Source organism: Epinephelus moara, chromosome 1, assembly GCF_006386435.1.
Source record: "Epinephelus moara isolate mb chromosome 1, YSFRI_EMoa_1.0, whole genome shotgun sequence".
NCBI lineage: Eukaryota > Metazoa > Chordata > Actinopteri > Perciformes > Serranidae > Epinephelus > Epinephelus moara.
Genome location: NC_065506.1, coordinates 39,574,505 through 39,593,797, shown reverse-complemented (window position 1 = coordinate 39,593,797; position 19,293 = coordinate 39,574,505). Strand labels below are relative to the sequence as shown.

General features: G+C 40.9%; 2 protein-coding genes across 5 annotated transcripts in view; both read right to left on the bottom strand.

The window, feature by feature from the left end:
* foxr1 (forkhead box R1) overlaps positions 1–5,836 on the bottom strand; it is a 7,586-nt gene extending 1,750 nt beyond the window's left edge. The window contains exons 1-7 of one of the 4 annotated variants that reach the window (XR_007570187.1): positions 5,585–5,836; positions 5,294–5,386; positions 3,927–4,129; positions 3,135–3,203; positions 2,342–2,469; positions 1,909–2,191; positions 1,329–1,406 (exon numbers count right to left, since the gene is read on the bottom strand). Coding sequence is in view for 2 of the 4 variants with exons in the window: in XM_050047946.1 (XP_049903903.1) it covers positions 1,378–1,406; positions 1,909–2,141; positions 2,342–2,469; positions 3,135–3,203; positions 3,927–4,129; positions 5,294–5,386; positions 5,585–5,705 (876 nt within the window). In the remaining 2 variants the exon portion in view is untranslated. Of the gene's footprint in view, positions 1–1,328; positions 1,407–1,908; positions 2,192–2,341; positions 2,470–3,134; positions 3,204–3,926; positions 4,130–5,293; positions 5,387–5,584 lie in introns of those variants that run through there. The other 3 variants (XR_007570188.1, XM_050047946.1, XM_050047938.1) reach the window with 3 other exon arrangements.
* Positions 5,837–8,962: 3,126 nt separating this feature from the next.
* Positions 8,963–18,488, bottom strand: atp6v0d1 (ATPase H+ transporting V0 subunit d1). Its single transcript, XM_050047988.1, has 8 exons — positions 18,282–18,488; positions 15,582–15,753; positions 13,925–14,103; positions 13,686–13,765; positions 13,220–13,297; positions 12,074–12,250; positions 11,715–11,792; positions 8,963–10,205 (listed from the first exon to the last, which is right to left on the bottom strand). The coding sequence occupies exons 1-8, from the start codon at positions 18,406–18,408 to the stop codon at positions 10,044–10,046; spliced, it is 1,053 nt and encodes a 350-aa protein (XP_049903945.1). The 5' UTR covers positions 18,409–18,488; the 3' UTR covers positions 8,963–10,043.
* Positions 18,489–19,293: the final 805 nt, after the last annotated feature.

Here is a 19,293-nt window from a genome sequence, read left to right as displayed (position 1 = left end):
TGTCAGTCAGTCATTCTGTCTGTCCCACATTTTTCTACTCACTGACGTGATCAATCTATGTGAAACTGCACATAGGCATTGAGGATTGGCATAGGTAGAAGGTGACAAAGCTACCAATGGGTATGGACTAGTGTTATTATAATAATCAGACTGTAACACTGAAGACTGCTGCTTGTTTTCTGTTTTAAGCCAACAGTAAACATATCTGATCCTTCAAGTGTTTGTCTTTGTAACCATGATGACGAAGGTCCCCAACCTTAATTCTGTGCCCTGTGTTGCCTATCCAAGTCGTTTGTGGCGTACGCCTCATTACATTCATTCCTCAGTACACATTTGTTTAGCAGTGCTTAGTTTCACTGTTTTCTCTAAGCCTTCATTTTAATAAAGGAAACCGTTTGGAGCCCAATGCCTCTTCACAAATGTTTGTATTATAGCCAAACATATTACAGAAATATGTTTTTGAAGACATTGTAGAAGAAACTAGCAATCCAGTGATTAAAATATTGGTTTACATTTGATCAGCACTGCCTAGTTGCATAGTTAGGTTTGAGTTTGAGAGAGAAAGAGAGAGGGAGAGGTCGCTCACTGAATCCGCCTTCACGCCTCATTTCCACCCACATGTACAGAGACGAGGCAACCGGAAGTCCATTCATTCCTATGGGAATCTCCACGATATCTGATGTGCCTGCAAAATTCCTCCTCTCCGTAATATTTCAGTCCGAATTTGCCTCAACTATGTTAAAAAAAAAAAAAAGTCAGATCATCATTGTGACAGTTCTTTTTAAATGAGATATTTCACACAACATGCCATGTACCAGGCAGGTCCGGTTTTTGTCCCAGTAATGTTCTAAGCTAATAATCCAAACTACTAGATGGTGAAAAACTGGCAAAGTTTCTGTTAAGTTTCTATTCATCCATAAAGAAATGCACTTCCTTGCATTGGACACTAGAGGCATCATTCATATATTTATGGATCTACAGACACCAGTCATGTACATAAGTGGAAACGAGGCGTAACCTAATCAAGCCTTAAACACAGTGTTGTGACATAATCAAACAATTGTATTTTTCAACAGTGATGTGTGAAAGACAAAGGGCCTGGATATACACTGAATATTGTTGATTCACTTGGAGAACTTGTGAATAAAAACTAGACTCACACATGAAGTCCTTCAGTCAGGATGCTGAAATTAACTGATCTCATTGTGCAAATATCTTCGCCTGACTGCACATTTTTTAGTCAAAAGTAAATCAAAATGCTCTCCAAATATTCATAAGAATTAAACAAAACATATTCAGCCAAACAGAGAAAACGTAATGCACATAAAGTTTTATTATGCATTGATTTTAACTCTTTGAGGCCTTTTACACCTCAAATCAGAGTTCAAATAAACTCTGAATTACATCTGAAACAAAAGGAAAACAGTCATTAGTCATAAATATTTTCTGTCTGTCACACACAGCAACTCACTTAAGTCTTAAGAATAAAAGCACTGTAACTAAAATCTTTGTTACAGATTTACACCCCACAGTTTGCTACAGAACTCATTTTTAAAAACTTTGAGTGCTCACTTTTACTTTTTTTGAGTGTGTTGCTGCTTCGAGTCAGCAGTGTGTAATATCTACAAACCCCTGCAAGTATCAAGGTATTGATATCAGGTATTAGTGCCATCTCATAACTAAATCAATTAGGCCCAATAGCCAGAAGTTACAGGTTGTTGTGGTTAGTCAGGATCACAGTGTTAAAACCTGAAGCACCCAATAATACAAGGACATCCTGACTGATATTATAAAAGCAGTTTTACCGATGATGTAATACATTTCAGGTGGGGCTTAATGTGGGTTATTACACATTACTGGGTGCTATGCAGCACTAATGTTTTCAGATTAATGTGTAATCACATTCACCTGGGTGGGACATGCTCCTCTCCAGCTGCTTGAAGGATTCTCCCGTCAACATGCTGATCTCGTCCTTCAGCCGGCGGTGGCCATCCATAGTCAGGTGCCAGAAACACGACTTCCTCTTGCCGTCTCTGCACAGCTGGTTGCAGGTTTTGCGGAAGCTGCTGTTGAAACACAGGTTGTGTCGGATGGTGTTCTTCCAGCCATCTGGTGCCGTCTGAAAGAAGGGGAAGTGCTCTCTGGGAGTGGACAGGAAGGAGTATGAGGAGCATGAGGAAGCTCCAACAGCCTGTGGTACAACATGTTGCTTACGGGATCAGTCTGACATGTTGAAAGATATGAAACCTCTGCTTCATAGACGAGATGTATGTTGTATAATATCATAGTTCAAGATCTTTAATCTGTTTGTGTGCGTTTAGCAAACAAATCAAATGCCAACCTGGTGAAGGTGTAGATCTGCTGGACTTTGAGGCTCCCAGTGTGGCTGCTTTTGAGCGCTAAGGCGATGAGGATGCAGTAGTTCACAGGTGGACGAGGCCAGCACCCTGGCTTCAGGGTTTTATTGTCCTGGAAGCAGCCACGCACTGATTAAAAGCACATTCATTCCACTCATGGATGGCAATTCTCATTTCCAGAGCACCCAGAAGAAATACATAAAAGTCTACACTCAAACTTACAGATAATTGTATTCATTCATTATATTAATTTTACGAAATAAGCAAGAGTCAAAGTTTTAGTTTGGCTAAAAGTAAGACATTACCCTCTTCGGCAGAGCCTCACCCACTTTAATCCAGGGAGAACAGGAGAAAACAGAAATCACCTATACTTAAAGGATAACTTCGGTATTTTTCAACCTGGGCCCTATTTCCCCATGTGTATGTGTGCGTATGATTCATAGGTACAACTCGTTTTAAAATTGGTTCAGTATTGAGGGAGGCGGATGCAGCCGGCAGCTGCGAGGTAGATATGGGGGCAAATGCGTCCCGTACAAGTTTGCACATTATAAAAGTGCTTTTTTTGGCCACTGACCGGTTCAGATCGCCAGTGCTATCTCTGTAAATAGCATACTAAGCGTTTCCCTTACCTCTGGGCTGTGACGTCATCTCGCGAGAGCTTTGCTTGTTGCCGGAAGAAAACAGAGGAGCCATGCTGAGCGCCGCTCAGAGTGGCGCTGGTTGTCCCGGAGTACAGTTGAGAGTTTTACTNGTCAGGCCCAAGCTCTGTGTCCTCACCCTGGCCTTCGTGGTTCTTGCCTTGCGTCTGTTCTTGGCTGGTTGACAGGAGACGTCTTCGTTCTTTATCTAACAATAAAATATGGTGAATTCACATTAACAACACAACATCAACTTGTATTCTCTATGTATTCTCCTGGATTTTTTTTAAAGTATGTCGTAACCCTGCAGTTTCTTAATTATAATTATTATTTGTAAATCTAGCCAAACTTTTTCCTCGCCAAATTTCCTCTACAGCGACGATGCAGAGGAACGTCTGCACCTCCTTTTAGTACTGGGTCAGTGTGCGTGGAGGTGAGGTGAGAGAAATATGGGACGGAGTGAAACGGTTCTATTGGTAACTGAGTGACTGTTACTTTTCTAGCCCTACATGGCTTTGCTCCAACATACAGTAAATCTGTTGTGTCTAGTTTTTAATCCTTCTTTTACTATTTGTTTATTTCTGTTACACACTGATTTATCTGGTCTTTGCCTGTGTTCAATGTTTTTATCTTGCAGGTGTATACTATTTTTTATTTGTCTTATAAAGCACTTTGTAACCGTGNTGCGTGGAGGTGAGGTGAGAGAAATATGGGACGGAGTGAAACGGTTCTATTGGTACCATCCACAACTTTTGACACACTCTGATTTATCTGGTCTTTGCCTGTGTTCAATGTTTTTATCTTGCAGGTGTATACTATTTGTTATTTGTCTCATAAAGCACTTTGTAACCGTGTTTTAAAAAGTGCCGTACAAGTAGGCCTAAAGTTTATTATTTATTACTGTTGATGTGTCTGAGTGCAGTGGTTCCACCTGAAGAGGAGCATTATGGGGAGTAAACATGTTGAGCTCTGAGGTGAGCTGACGTTGGGTCTCTGCAGGGTTCAGTGAAGGTGTTTGGATTTCCTCAGCAGGTTCACAGAGAGTTTGTTGATCTCCTGTATGTTCTCCGTACTGGATCGGGCAGGCGATGTTGGGATTCACCAGCAGCCACAGGTTTGGCTTCACAAAGGTGTCTGAAGGACAGAAAAATCATGGCTGACTTTAAAAGGTACTACAACAAATCAGTTCAGTGCAATTTATTTGGAAGGAGACCGAACAACAGAATCACTGATGAAACAGGAAGAGGTGACTGATATTTCAGAGTAAACAGCTGAAGATTTTAAGTTTCTGGCACAAAACAAAAAGATAGCGGATGACAACATGGACAAAACTGCAGGTATCAGAATACTGAAAAAATGGGTTGTGAGGGGAAGAAATTAATTCAACACATTTGTTGAAATAAATATTTCAACATTTTGGGAAATGACATCTATGCCTGATCACTTTCTTGCCAAGAGCTAGATGAGAAGATTAACACCATTATCATGTTTCTTAAATATGGCTGGCTTAGTTTACAAAACCAGCAGACACAGGGAAACAGCCTGCCTTCATCCAAATTATAAAAAGGATTTCAGCCTACCATCACCTCTATTTAACACATTATATCTCAAAGAAAGACGACCTCCTGAGGATCTTTTGTGGCTCTTTGGTGGCATTAGAAACAATGGAGTGGTATTCTAGGGCAGCAGCATCTCCACAGCTGACAGAAAGAGAGTCAACAGACTGGTTGAAAAGGCCAGCTCTGTCCTGGGATGCTCCCTCGACCTGCAGGAGGTGGTGGGAGAAAGGAGAATGATAGCTGTGCTATCATCTTTTATGGACCACATGTACCACCCATCTTATTAGACTTATCTGTGTTTACTTATTTTATTGCTTTGTGGTTTCTTTAGCAATGCTTCTTGTGTGCATCATCCTCTTTGCTGCTGTAATGATGCAAATTTCCACACTGTGGGACTAATAAAGGATTATTTTAAAGATATTAGTTAAACTAGGATAGCTGTCTCCTAGCTTTATTTTCATATTCAACAGACAGATATCGACCCTCTCAGATAAAGTGAGGCTCTACAAGTACGTGAATTTCCCAAAATGTCAAACTAAGCCTTTCAGAACACACGATGCATTGATGACAGCATGATAGAATGACACTCAAATGTGTATTGAAAAGGTCTGAAAATAGAGTACATTACAGAAGAAAAGTAGAAAGCTTTCACATGCATTAAGGCAACACAAGTTGCTGCTGAATCAGCAGGTTGCTTCACAAACAGTCACTGAAAAATGTGTTTCTTCTCTCAGCTCACCTGACGTTTTATCGTACCAAATGAATTCATCTTTTCTTCTTGAGGCTCTTGCAGACGGCCTCTGGACCACGTACTGATCATTCAGTTTGTCATCTGCCATCAGTGATAGAAAAACACATTTACATGCAAATATTACACACTGACTGACTGCACATTTTGCACAGTTAAGTTTGTCTAATGATCTATAACATTAACTGAGGCTTCTGTGCTGCTTGGATTTAATGGGAGTAAATGACATTGACCTTTAACCTACTGTGAATCAAACACAACAGAGAAAAGAGAAACAGTCACCGTGGTAAAACTGGTCTGTGGTCGTTGCCAGTTTCAGCTCCTTGTCCATGTCCCAGTCCGTCAGGCTGACAGAGCAGTGAAGGTCAAAGAGTCGAGCTTCAGTTTTAAGCTGTAAGGTCATGGCTGGATGTGTTTCACGGGTTTGTTCCCTCGCAGTTCACTTTAGAAGTTCTCTGTTAACAGTTGCAGGTCTGCTGACAGCCCTGCAGGCTGCTGATACAACAGCTGGAGCTCAACAGGCTGATTGGACTCAATTACACCTAAAGACTTCAGCCTGTGTTGAATCACTCTTCACTTGTGCCTGCAGCTACATTTGAATTGAGCACATCTGAATTTGTTTTACACATTAAAGTTAATAGTAATTCTAAATTTGTAATACATTTCTGAAGCTAAACTGAATTTGATTACTTAAATTCATCTGCTTGTTGAGGTCTGGTGATGACACCTGAGCTGTTTCTATGACTGTAAAACAAACTCACATCTGATGAGGAAGGCCATGAGATGCAATTTAAAGCTCTGGAAAAAGCTAGTGAGTGGTCCTAGACTTTTCAAAATGGAAACCTGCATTAACTCTTTGGAATTATGTTTCCTGTAAATTCAGAGGGAACTTTCTGAGGCACTTCTGCAAACTGATTTTTCAGCTTTGGCACTTTAGAAACTGCTACTGAGGAGCTCTTGGCTCGGGACTGAAACAGCTCTAGCTAGCTAGAGGACATCTGGGGTCTCATTTATAAACATTGCATATGCACAAAACAAGGCCTGAAAGAAGCGTACGCCACTTCCTATGCAAATGTTGCGATGTATAAAAAACGATGGGAGAAACCTCCTGCCGGGATGCTTACAAACATTCTGGAGACGGGAAATTGGCGACACAGGTGATGAGGTGGAAGATTGTAGAAACTGTTGAATACTTTTTGACTCACACCATTTTTTGGCTTTTGTTTGTATGTACATTTATAGTATGGATCCTGTGCCCTGTTTTATAAATGAGACCTCTCAACTCTCTCACGGGGAGTAACCACGAGCTGCTCAGTCAGTCAGCGCAGTCATAAGAACAAATGTTGCTATTGTACGTTTCTGCAAAGCAATGTTACATTTGCATGTTTCATACGGATCATATCAACATTTATGAAGTGACGTAGTATATGAGCTGTCTTTGAAGAAGCAGCCTGAGGGTTTCTGGAGCAACTTCACCTACTTCCAAAGTACACAGAGAAGAGAGATGAAACAAAGGCGTCAAAACTCCAGCAACACGTGTAGTGTTTAGAAAAACTTTATTGCAAGACTAACACGTCAGAATGACCCTGATGAGGATGACAAGCCGAAACGTGTTGGTCTTGCAATAAAGTGGTTCTAAATACTACAAGTGTTCAATCAAATAGTATAGAGGTTTTTCTTTTTTCAGACAAAGAGATTAGGAGATGTTGCTTTACCTTTAACATCTCCTAATCTCTTTGTCTGAAAAAAGAAAAACCTCTATACTATTTGAGTAGACAAAATGAACCTAATCGAGTTAAGTGTTCAATCAATAATTTTTGTGTCACATGAAATTATACACGGCACAACTCCAGTGAAATGTGATCCCATCAGCTCCTTTAACTTGTGCACTGTAATTTAATCCTGTTTTACATCATTTTACATCTTATTTTGTCATGGTATTTTGTCATGTCATCTGGAGGTGAAGGGGATAGTGGATGGCAAGACACCTGACCCTAACCCTAACACCTGCAAAGCTGTAGACCACAGTTAGACACCAACATACAACCAACCAAAACAACTGTGATTTTGCAACCCATTGCTGGTAAGCTGCTTTTCAGGTATGAAAAGCGTTTATTTTTTACCAAGACATTGCTGCTTTTCCTGCCAGGATTGTACCTCCTAAACTGTTTTTACTACCTAAGTCTTACCACAAGTTAAACACAGCATTTTTGAAAAGTTAAGTTTCAATGCATCCAGTACTTAACGTGAAAATGCAAAGTATCCACGATTTGCAGAAACATCACGCCAACAATTTTTCTGACAAATGGGTTGTCTCAGTTTCCTTTTTTGTATGACCACAAAAGTTTTACATCTAAAAGGTTATATTTTTGTAAATAAATGCAATGTCAGTCGGTCGGTCGGTGGGTCGGTCCTACACTTTGGTCCTGACTAAAATATCTCGTCTATTGGAAGAATTACTATTGGTGAAATGTTGATACACGCATTCATGTTTCCCTCAGGATGAATTGTAGTAACTTTGGTGATCCCCTGACTTTTAGTCTACTGCAGTCATCAGCTCAAAATTTAAATTTGTCCAATACTTACCTGCAGACTAATGATGTGTGTTTAGTGCAGTTAGCAAATTTTAGCATGCTAACATGCTAAACTAAGATGATGAACACGGTAACCACTAACAGCGCTCTGCTGGCTGTCTTGTCTGCAGCAAAGCAAACACCTAACTTGAGTTTAACAACCGACTGATGATGGATCTTTTAACTGAGGTTTAAAATGTAATGTCTAAGGATTTAAAATCACTCCTTCCTGTTAGCAAACAATTATAAAAGCCTACTCTTCAATCATACACAGGTGTCCCAGTGTATATTGTACACAAATACACTCACTGGCCACTTTATTAGGTACACCTTGCTCGTACCAGGTTGGACCCTTTTTGCCGTCAGAGCTGCCTTAATTCTTGGTGTCATAGATTCAACAAAGTGCTGAAAACTTTCCCCAGAGATTTTGGTCCATATTGACATGATGACATCACACAGTTGCTGCAGATTTGTCGGCTGCACATCCATGATGTGAATCTCCCGTTCCACCACATCCCAAAGGTGCTCTATTGGATTGAGATCTGGTGACTGTGGAGGCCATTGGAGTACAGTGAACTCATTGTCATGTTCAAGAAACCAGTTTGAGATGATTTGAGCTTTGTGACATGGTGCGTTATCCTGCTGGAAGTAGCCATCAGAAGATGGGTACACTGTGGTCATAAAGGGATGGACACGGTCAGCAACAATACTCAGGTAGGCTGTGGTGTTTACACCATGCTCAGTTGGTACTAAGGGGCCCAAAGTGTGCCAAGAAAATCTCCCCCACACCATTACACCACCAGCAGCAGCCTGAACCGTTGATACAAGGCAGGATGGATCCATGCTTTCATGTTGTTCACACCAAATTCTGACCCTACCATCTGAATGTGGCAGCAGAAATCCAGACTCATCAGACCAGGCAACGTTTTTCCAATCTTCTATTGTCCAGTTTTGGTGAGCCTGTGTGAACTGTAGCCTCAGTTTCCTAAACATTTTCTACTAAAGCATCTCTGACTTACACGCTACGTCTGTCACAAACACGTCAAACTAGTGAAAATGTTCTCAGTCATTAGATGAGTCCTCTAAATTTTTCCAGATCTGCTTTAGTGCAGTTTAGTACATTTATTTTTTTGTCACATTTACAGTACACATTGCACAAGTAATAAACAGATCAAAACAGAAATAAATCCATTTTTACAGCATCAAAAAAACAAAATTATATTGTCATTTTAAATATCTATATATCTTTGTATAGTTTAAACATTAAGTCTGTCATGTACTCACAAGATTTCGCTTCATTCCGGTACGTTCATTTACAGAGACTCACACAGGAGCAGGGACGGTGAGAATTGGAGCTCCTGTTCAGCTGTTGTATTCTTAATATTTAACAACAATCTAGTTAAGACAGTAAATCAGGCGGAGCTCACACTTCACTCACTAGTTTTGGAGGGGAAACCACAGTAATGACCAGACATGCTGACAAAACCTAGCACTAAAACAGAAATAAATACAGGTTATATAGAACCTGGTGGAGACTGACGCTGAGCTGAGGAATGTTTTAATGACTGGCTGAATTTCTGCGGCCGTGTTAAATTCAGATTACAAATTCACTTTTGTTTTTTAGCTGATTTAGGTAGGTGGAAAATCCAGAGTACACAGCACCTTTACATGTTTCATGTGCTTGGAGATCAGCACGATCTCTAACAGATGGTTAGTGTTTGCTGTCCTGGTGGCTGTCGTGTTCATTCCTGGACTTAGTAAATTGCAAATTCTTCTCCTGGTGTATTTTAGCCACCAATGTGTCAGTGGACAGAGTGTGCCGCTAAGAACACACTGAGCGTCAGAAGGTTTAGACAATCAGAGGTGAGTGTTTGAAAGTCAAATGAGATGCTGACCAGGCTCATGTGATTCTGCTCCACCTAAAAACTGTATTTAAGTTGATTATGTGTTTAACTTTAATCAGTAACGAGCCTGGCTGGAACTCACATAACAACAGGAAACTCGGGTGCTGAGAACCAGTTCACAGCTGAGAGTGAAGAGTGGAGAAAATTTAGCATCAAACCATCAGAATCTTTAACACCGAGGTGGGACAGGAGACACCGCTCAAGACATAAGACTGAATGAAATGATGATGGCGAGAAGAGGAAGAGGAGAGAGGAAAAGGAGGCTCAAAAGATAGGAATGTAGTTGTCAATCTTAGCGCGGTGCCGCTGGGCGATGCACTCGGCGATCCAGACGATGTTCCTGCACTCCTGCTCCTTCAGTTTGACGTAGGCGTAGAAGACACTGAAGTGGAACTGGTTGAGGAAGGCCAGCTTGTTGAGCTTCACCTGAGGAGGAAGGTCGAGAGGAAAAGGAGGAAGATGAGTGTAAAACACCACAAAGCTGATAATGACATGCACATACTAATTACTTCGTTACTGCAGTGGCTCATATCCAACACTGAGCCATTAAATAGTCCCAAAAAACCCACACTGACATCGAAACGGCTCACCCCTGTCATTGAACGTTTCTAACTGTTAGGGCAGTGGTCCCAACTGGTGGGTTGCGGTCCAAAAGCAGGTCACTGGTCCACTCTGAATGGACCGCAGGTGACTCACAATTGAATCAAGTTTGTAAAAAACACACTTTTTATTTTCAAGTACAGTGAATTTCCAGCAAGGAGTTTTTATTTTGAAGTGCTGTTTCCTGAGTGAGTGAGCAACTAACCGACATCTACTTGATCGAGACAGCAAATTAGCTCAACGACACGGCCAACTAATGACTAAAGGTTCATTCTTACTGCCGCAATGCAGAAATGCGGGACGGATTTGCGGAATATTCGCGCAGCGCTTTTCCGCGTTTAAACCATACACACAGGCGCGGTACGGACGCGGTGCGGAATTTCACGTTGTTGTGTTCCAAGTCCGCGCAGTGTGAACGGGTGTGGGTGAACATGGACGAGAGTAGCAGCAGCAGCAAGCTAGCAAGCTAACGTTTAACAAGCGTCAACATCAACTTTCTTTAGCACTTACCACTTTCACCGCAGCCACCAAGCTGCACAATGGAAACTTTTTTCACCGCACTAAAGTTCCGCCCCGGTGTGCAACCCATGAAATCAACTTTTATATTTTTCCGCGAGAATAATCCGCGCAGATCTTCGCCCTCAATGAGAATAGACTTTAAGTAACAATCTGGACCCTGTAGCTGGACCAGTTGAGAACCACTGTGTTAGGGAACGTTTGCCAAGTGATGCAAAGACCAGTCAGACCAACACCTGCATGATTTACCTCTGGGTAGGGAGCATTTAATGCACCAGAGCAGGCACTCTTAACACAGAGCGACTATACTGGAACCCTGGGTCTATACCCAGAATTTAATTTTAATTATAACATGATAAACTGTTCAGCTTCAGGACACTTAACGACCAGTTTACACAGGATCCAGCTGTGTCGCGTTCCAAATATAAATGTCTGCATTTACTTAAAATTCATTTTTAATGATGCATTTCATTGGTTCCCGACTCTGTCTTCACAGCACAGCACATGTTTTTCCTGTTTGTAATTAGCGAGAGAGGGACGAAGCAGCCCATCAAACCTCTGTTTATTCACCTCCTGCTCTCCTCATCTGTGATCAAGCTGCTGAGCCTCAGATAGAATCATTATTTTATGATCATGCCATCAGTGGATAGAATAATCACGACAGCAGTTGTGCTGTGAGTTTGGCTACAGTATAAAGTCATTTAAAATGAATATAACACTGAACACTAAAAACACAGTGGAGTGCAGCCTGTGTACATAAGGTCTGCGGTGTAAGACAGTTAAGTTGAGTGAACATATGTCTGTTCATGTGTCAGTCACCTCGTGCTCGAAGAAACGGTCCTCCAGTGTTTTGTCTCCTGGGTTGCTGCCGGCACCCTCGAACAGCAGCTTGTATTCCTGAGGACATGAGCCAGGTTAGGACAGATTGACACTGATAGTGATTAACAGAAACAGTCACAGACTCCAACATGAGAATGAAAAACAGGGAACTGGAGGAAGATAAATCATGTCAGCTGATTTAAAACCCTTTAAGAGTCTCTTCAGGTTCACTGACTGTGTTTGCTTTAACTTGGCATCCAAAAATCAGAGGGCTCAGCCCATGAACAGCTGTCGATCATTAAATATAAAAATCTAAAAGCTGAGGTGACCTCAGCAGACCACGCTGGCTTTGTACTTACAGGATAGAAATCAGCGACAGCCTTGACCTGCTCGTAGTCATCTGCCCGGGCCAGCTGAGCAAGGCCTTCTGGGTAGAGCTTGCCACAGTGGGGGAAGAGCTTGGCGCGGTCCTCCTTGGACAGCTCTGTGCCGAACGAGTTGATGGTGATGATGAAGGCTCGCCTGTCTGCCTCGAACTGCAACAGAGACAGAAAGTCAGCGGAGCACCAACAAAGTGACTGACTGAGCTGATACTTAAATCCACAGCCAAAAACACTGAGCATGTTTATATGCACACAGATGAGTCACCCTGAAGCATTTTCATGCCAACACTTTTATCTCACAACTTCATGGTAATGTAATAATCGAATATATAAATATAGGTTAAGATATCTGGCTGCCCCCTGAAAGTCTGAGATTTGTATCATCAGTCGGAGTGATCTCAGCCCCGTCATTCAACTGAAACCCTTTTTGTCAGTCAGCGTGCAGCTACATCTGGGCACGTTTTGGTCCCCAGAGGTAGCTGCAGAGAGAGTGCTCTTTTCTTTCATTCCGCTCTACGCCACAGGCAGCTGCAGACCCTTACCAAGGGTGAGTCTAGGCAACTGTCCAGAGGAGGAGAGGCTCTTACAGCTCACAAGAATTCATTTCTATTCAGTCTCTGGCTTTTGTATGATATCAAGTGTCAACAAAAAATAATTGTTGTACATTTCCGATCCATCGTTAGCGTGGATAGCCAGCATTAGCTCAGAGGGCTAACTTGGCTTGTCTACTATACATTTCATGAACTTGGCTGTGACCCTGAACGCCCCGCCAAACCCTGTTCAAACTCTTAAAGTCTACATGAAGGAAAAAAAGGTGCCAATAGTAGAATATTACTGTTGAACAGCCAAATCCAATTTGAGTGACATAATTCAGAATTGGTTGCAGCCCTAAACTAGAGATTGTTGACAGGCGTTTTTTGTTTGTTTGTACAAATGCATATTTAACGGTCTCAATGTGACAAACTTGTCACCTTTTTAAACTAGTGAACCAGTGGAGGCATCAGGGAATCCCCAGATGTGCTCCACAGCCCAACTTGTTGCTGGTGCTTCAGATTTTAATTCGGAAAAACTATGTGTGTGTGTGTGTGTGTGTGAGAAGGAGAGAGAAAAAGAGAGACTCACCTCCAGGATGGGACACATGGTGTCAGCCGTGGTTCCTCCAAGGTTAGAGCAGAACTTATAGAAAGCCTCCAGGTAAGCCTGAGAGGACATGGTCGCAAATGTAAATTCAAGCAAGCAGTAAATGAACAAAACATAAAACAAAATCATTGCAGATGTTTACAATGTTACTGGTTTCAGAAAACAATGACTATCAATTTAGAACATGAAAGTAATCTCAATGTATGTTGTCTTGCAATGTACATAACTGCAACACATTCAACAAAATATTCGCAATCATGAAGTTGTTGTATCATTTTTGACTTTTAGATCTCTTGTGATTTTAATTTGCGGCCTACTATCCTTGTTTCTCTACTAAATTTACTTTGTTTTATCTCTTGCTGTTGTTCATACTGCTTTTTATTCAGTAAACACTCACATTATTAATCATGCTTATCATTACTATGATCATACCTATAATATACATTACCTTGTAAAGTGTGTTACGAATTATTTCAATGTTCATCTCATCTAAGTCCTGTTCAGATATGCAGTCCTGGAAGAATGCAGCTGAAAAGACAAGAGAAAATAATTTATGTCAAACAAACAGAAAGGAATGTTTTAAGTTTCTCTGAGCTTTGGCGCCATCTCCTGTTCTGCAGGAGACATTACTGTTCAGTTTTCACATCCTCTTTATTTTAAACAGCAGGTTGTACTGGAAGTACTGACCCAGGGGAGTGTCCACTAGGATGGCGTTGTAAAGCTCAGCAGGGGTCTGAGCGATGTTGACCGCCTCCATCTGCTCGAAGCTGCCCAGCGGGTGACACTTTGGCACCAGCTCAGAGATGGCCCGCTGGTGGAGGGTGCCCGTGATCAGCAGGATGACATTATCAATCATATAGCTGTACCTGAGGACACAAGGGGTTGTTGAGGAGAGGGGTTGTTATGACACAACAGAGAAACCAATTCTATCTCTAACTGTGCATAGCCTTTTGATTTGTTACATTTATCAGACCTTCCACTGGTCCAAGTCCTTTTTAGCACAGAATAAAACTAGAATTACCGCCTCCTGGTTGTGTGCCTCCACGACTATTTCTGGGTGGACACCTAAGATAAGTGTCACCAATTCAATATCTGTTACGTCTATTCTTGAGTTATGATGTTGAGTAATGGCCAGAAAAGTGTGTTTGCAGAACATTGTGATGTCACAGTGAAGCTGACCTTTGACCTTTTGAATATAAAATGTCATCCCTTCCTCATTATATTCTATTGCACACTTGTGTGAAATTTTGTCATTATTAGAATATGAATTACTGAGATATGTCCAAAAACATGTTTTGTGAGGTCATGGTGATCTTGACCTTTCACCACTAAATTCTTACCACTTTATTCTTCAATCCAAGTGGATGTTTGTGCCAAATTAGTGGAAACTCCCTCGAGGCCTTCTTGAGATAATGTGTTCATGAGAATGAGATGGGTCACAGTGATCTTGACCGTTGACCACCAACATGTAATCACTTAAATTTTGCGTCCAAGTGGATGTTTGTGCCAAAATTGAAGAAATTCCCTCAAGGTGTTCTGAGACATCCCGTTCATGAGAATAAGACAGACGGTGTGACAGTGACCTTTGACCACTGAAATATAATCAGTTCATTCTTGAGTCCAACTGGATGTTTGTGCCAAATTTGAGAATTCCCTAATGGTGTTCTTGAGATATCACATTCATGAGACGGCCAGATGGACGTACAGACAGCTGGACGCACAACCCGAAAACCTTATGCCTCTGGGAGGGCTATCATTGGCACAGAGGCATAAAAAAACCTAACTCATCAATGAATGACATTACAACAAATGACTGACGAATCAGTTCTCAGATGTCAGAACATCCTTGAATGCACTGGTGAGTTTCCAAATTAGTCCCTGTTTGAAACTCTAGTATCACTAGTTCACATCGCTTTGACCAAGAAAAAAAAAGGTGACTGAATATCTCCTGTTACAGATTAGCAATATGATTCTCCAAGCTGTTCGTCATTGTGAACTGAAATGAACCAGTGGCTGGCTGTTAGTAGGAAATCGACTGGAAAATGTTTGGTATGCTTTGGAAAGTGGCGGTCAGTAATGTGAAGTCATTATTGGATAAATGCACCAGTATTTGAGTGTAACAAGACATCCTGAAAATTTCAATATTTTTACAGGTACATTCTTAGAGATTATTTCATATGTTCCCAAACAAGAATTGCTGGCCTTCAATGCAGTGCTGGATCAGTGTATAACTGAATATACTGTAGAAAATCAATTTACTGCAACTTTAAAGCTGCACAAGAGATACTTTACATGGTATGTTATAGTTCAAAACAATATTTCCACACAACAGCTTTTTGCTTACGTGATGAAGTCCATGAAACTGGCCAGCGGCTCGTATGACTGGTTCCTCATGTGGCGAAACTCAACCACCATCTTCTCCTTCAGCTTGTCGTCGATGACGGACACAGTGAGAGGAGACGCCTCGTTTGCCAGGAAGCTGCCATAGTCTGTGCTCTGCAGGTGCAGTTTCAGATCTGCAGGGGAGACACATTGAGAGAGAAAGTACTGCTGATTTGTCTTATTCTGCAGAAGAAACCTAGAGTCAAGATGCAAGACACATAATGAACGCTGATATTCCCCTGCTTATCAACAAGCTTTATGCCTCAGAACATGGGTGCTACTATCTTTTGCAGCTGACATAATTTGGAGTCTGCGCAGTAGTGATCAGGGGTGGAGCTGTGGTATCAAGGTCTCACCCATACACCCACCTGACTCAACTGTAAATCAATCACAGCTGTCAATCATGTTGTAGCATCAAATACCTAATTAAAATGAACACTTAAACACACATGACCATGATACAAACTACCTAAAGTGACAAGACACCATCTTTGGGAAAAATGAATTTGATGTGGCGGGATACATGACTTATACTGCAGCCAGTTATCAGGGGGTGAATGACATGTTTTCTCCTCACTTTAGTGGAGCCGTCATGTCATCCATCGTTACATACAGTCTGTGGGTGTAACTCATGGAAGGTTAATGCTGTCCAGAATCTGAGTGCCCTCTGTGCAGGTGTGCCCCAACTAAAGTTTATTTTGCCATTAAAACTGGTTTAAAAAACATTGCCTTAGGACCAGAGAATAAAACCGACAACAGTCAGACAGACACATACATCACAGTGACAGACCTTGACAGTTTTCTACATGTGAATGTTGCAGTCTGGATTATTTTTTCTTTCAATTTCCTGGAAGCTCAGTTGTTTTCATTTCCTCATGGTAACAAATGCAACTGTCCAAACCATCACAGTGAATATTCCATCTTTGTTGAGAAAGTTATAGTACTGTTGTGTGGTACTGCAGACTGTTTATACGACTCTGCACTTACAACCGCATTAAATTTGCAACAATATACATATATTTATCATCAGCACAATGCCAACTTACACGATACACACATAAAATGTAGCTATCACTTTTTTTTTACTGTCACCTTTTGCGTACAGTTCAGTGTTCAGTTTGTTCAATAAAAGAATACTGCATTAGTTTTGTTTCTTTTTTTTTAAATCTAACACGCAATTTGTTATATTTCATTATACTGAGAGCAGCAGAACTGAGTACTTTTTAATATCTTTTTTATTTATTGCAAGTAACATTGTTAATGCTCAGTCATGTTTTCATCGAGACTGTGGGGCCACTGGCTCTCCGGCTTGTTTGTGGGTGCAGTTTATCAAATTTTGTCTTTTTATAAGAACTTGCATTACATAGTGTTTCATTTCTTGTGTTTTTTATATACATATTGTATTTATTCGATCATATTTTTGTACATAGACGATTGTCTGTTTTTATGTGGTACTCTATGGACCTTTCTCTGTGTCCTTAATGAAGTCATTTTTATTATCATTATTATTATTATAATTAATAGTAATAACATATTCAACAACCTTAATGCATATGGCATATTTTCTTCATACGGTGCAGCCCTACCACCGACTGATGAACCCTTGAGCTCATAACTTACTTGACACTTCACCTTTATACAACTTCTACTTCATGTTTGCACCGGCACTCACCACAGTTTACATTTAATTACTACTCTATAATATACAGTTTATTCATTTTAACACTTCTGTGCACAAGTGTACCACAGTATTATCGTTTATTCTAGTTTATATATATCTTATATTAGATTCCAACAACTTTGGCACAAATTTATGTTATCCCCTCTGTAACTGTTTTGTATATGACAAATAAAGACTTGAAATACTTGTAACTTTCACAAAAAACAAAAACAAAGAGAATGACCACTGTGACTGATAATCTTATGTTTCACTCCTTGATTTTGAAGCTGTGCAGTAATAAATAAAAACCATCCCAACATTAGGAAGGAGAAGGTTATAAGGATTGTTTGGGAAATAGTCCACAGTATTGTTAAGTATAACTGAAGCTAAAACAGTGATGTGACCATTTACAAACTCTGTACTCATAACACATTTCCGCTTAGCTGTACAGAAAACAAGAGGCGTTTACTGCCATAAAATCTCAGTTATACTGAAGTGTACCAGAGGACTGTCACACTGTTAATCGATAATGACCATAATAAACCGGGAGTGTCAGTGTAATACAGCTAGCTAAGGCTAACGTTAATGAATCACTTTGTCATAACTACAGTTACACTAACAGTCTCTTCCTATTGTCATTTCACTTCCTCTAAAAAGTCCATCATTGATCAATAGACGGCTAAACAGCTGCTTATATCTGCTTAGCTTACGTTAGCATTATGTTAGCTACCTAGCTAGCTAAGACTCAGAGGGTAGCCAGCTCAGAGAACCGAATCTAGAAAGATATTTCGACTTTGTTCTGTGGAAAATGTCGATGTGAAGCTTGCTGACAAACAATAAGTGACAATAATACAACGCGGATAGTCAGATAATACGATTTTAAAAAGCGTTATTGTTGCTGTTAACCGAGCTAACGAGCTTTGAGGTTGACAGCTTGCGTTAGCTTGACTTAGCCCTTTGCGGCTAGCTTTTAGCCGTTAGCTAGCACCTGTCTTCACTCACCTTCCAGGGTCTCACACTGAACGAGGTTTAAATAATCCGCCTGGGACAGTATTCCGGCTTTGAACCCTCTGACCAGCCCCTCCAGGTAGCCGTTATCGACGTTGAAATATAGCTCGGAGAAAGGCATCCTGTCTGACCGTCAGATCCGTCGCTGCCGCTGGAGAACCGTCAGTCCGGCTGGTTAGCGTTAGCATCAGCTGACTGAACCACGTGACCATCATCTGATCTGTCACATGCTCCTACGTGCTTCTTTCGAGGATTGCAGTCAATGTTTTACCAACTTCAGTTTGTAATTGCCCCAACAACCAAAGGCTGTAGAGACAGATGTGCCACTTTTCCTACAGCAGGATGCATCCTTTTGTGGATCTGTGTGTGACTGGAGAGCTCAAAGAGTTTCTAAACTACAAATGTGACTGAAGTGATTCTTGCACACACATTTAAAGATCTGTAAATGCATTTATAAGAATATCACACTCCTCCTGCAACTAATCAGTGATCTGTGGTAGACCCCTGTCTGATAATGAAGCCTGGAGTTTGAAAGACATTTAACAATTACAGACTACACAAGGGATACCACTTAGATGATTTGCACAACTTTGCACATAACTTGTGCAAATAATTTACATGCCAGTCAGAGGTGTCAAACTCATTTTGTTCAGAGGCCACATACAGCCCATTTGATCTCAAGTGAGCCGGACCAGTAAAACCACTGCATAATAACCTATAACTAACAATCCCTTAAATTTTTTCCCTTTTTTAGTGTAAAGAATTGTGAAAACATTCATCCATTAACGAAACAAATAATACACTGCTCAAAAAAATAAAGGGAACACTTAAACAACACAATGTAACTCCAAGTCAATCACACTTCTGTGAAATCAAACTGTCCACTTAAGAAGCAACACTGATTGACAATCAATTTCACATGCTGTTGTGCAAATGGAATAGACAACAGGTGGAAATTATAGGCAATTAGCAAGACACCCCCAATAAAGGAGTGGTTCTGCAGGTG

Bases quoted from the DNA above. Each gene is read 5' to 3' on its own strand.
- atp6v0d1 (XM_050047988.1), bottom strand. From the start codon at position 18,408: ATGCCTTTCTCCGAGCTATATTTCAACGTCGATAACGGCTACCTGGAG. The intron at 15,754-18,281 runs GTGAGTGAAGAC...TCTCCCCTGCAG, and splicing joins TCAGTGTGAGACCCTGGAAG to ATCTGAAACTGCACCTGCAG. The intron at 10,206-11,714 runs GTGACTGACACA...CTTCCTCCTCAG, and splicing joins ACCGTTTCTTCGAGCACGAG to GTGAAGCTCAACAAGCTGGC.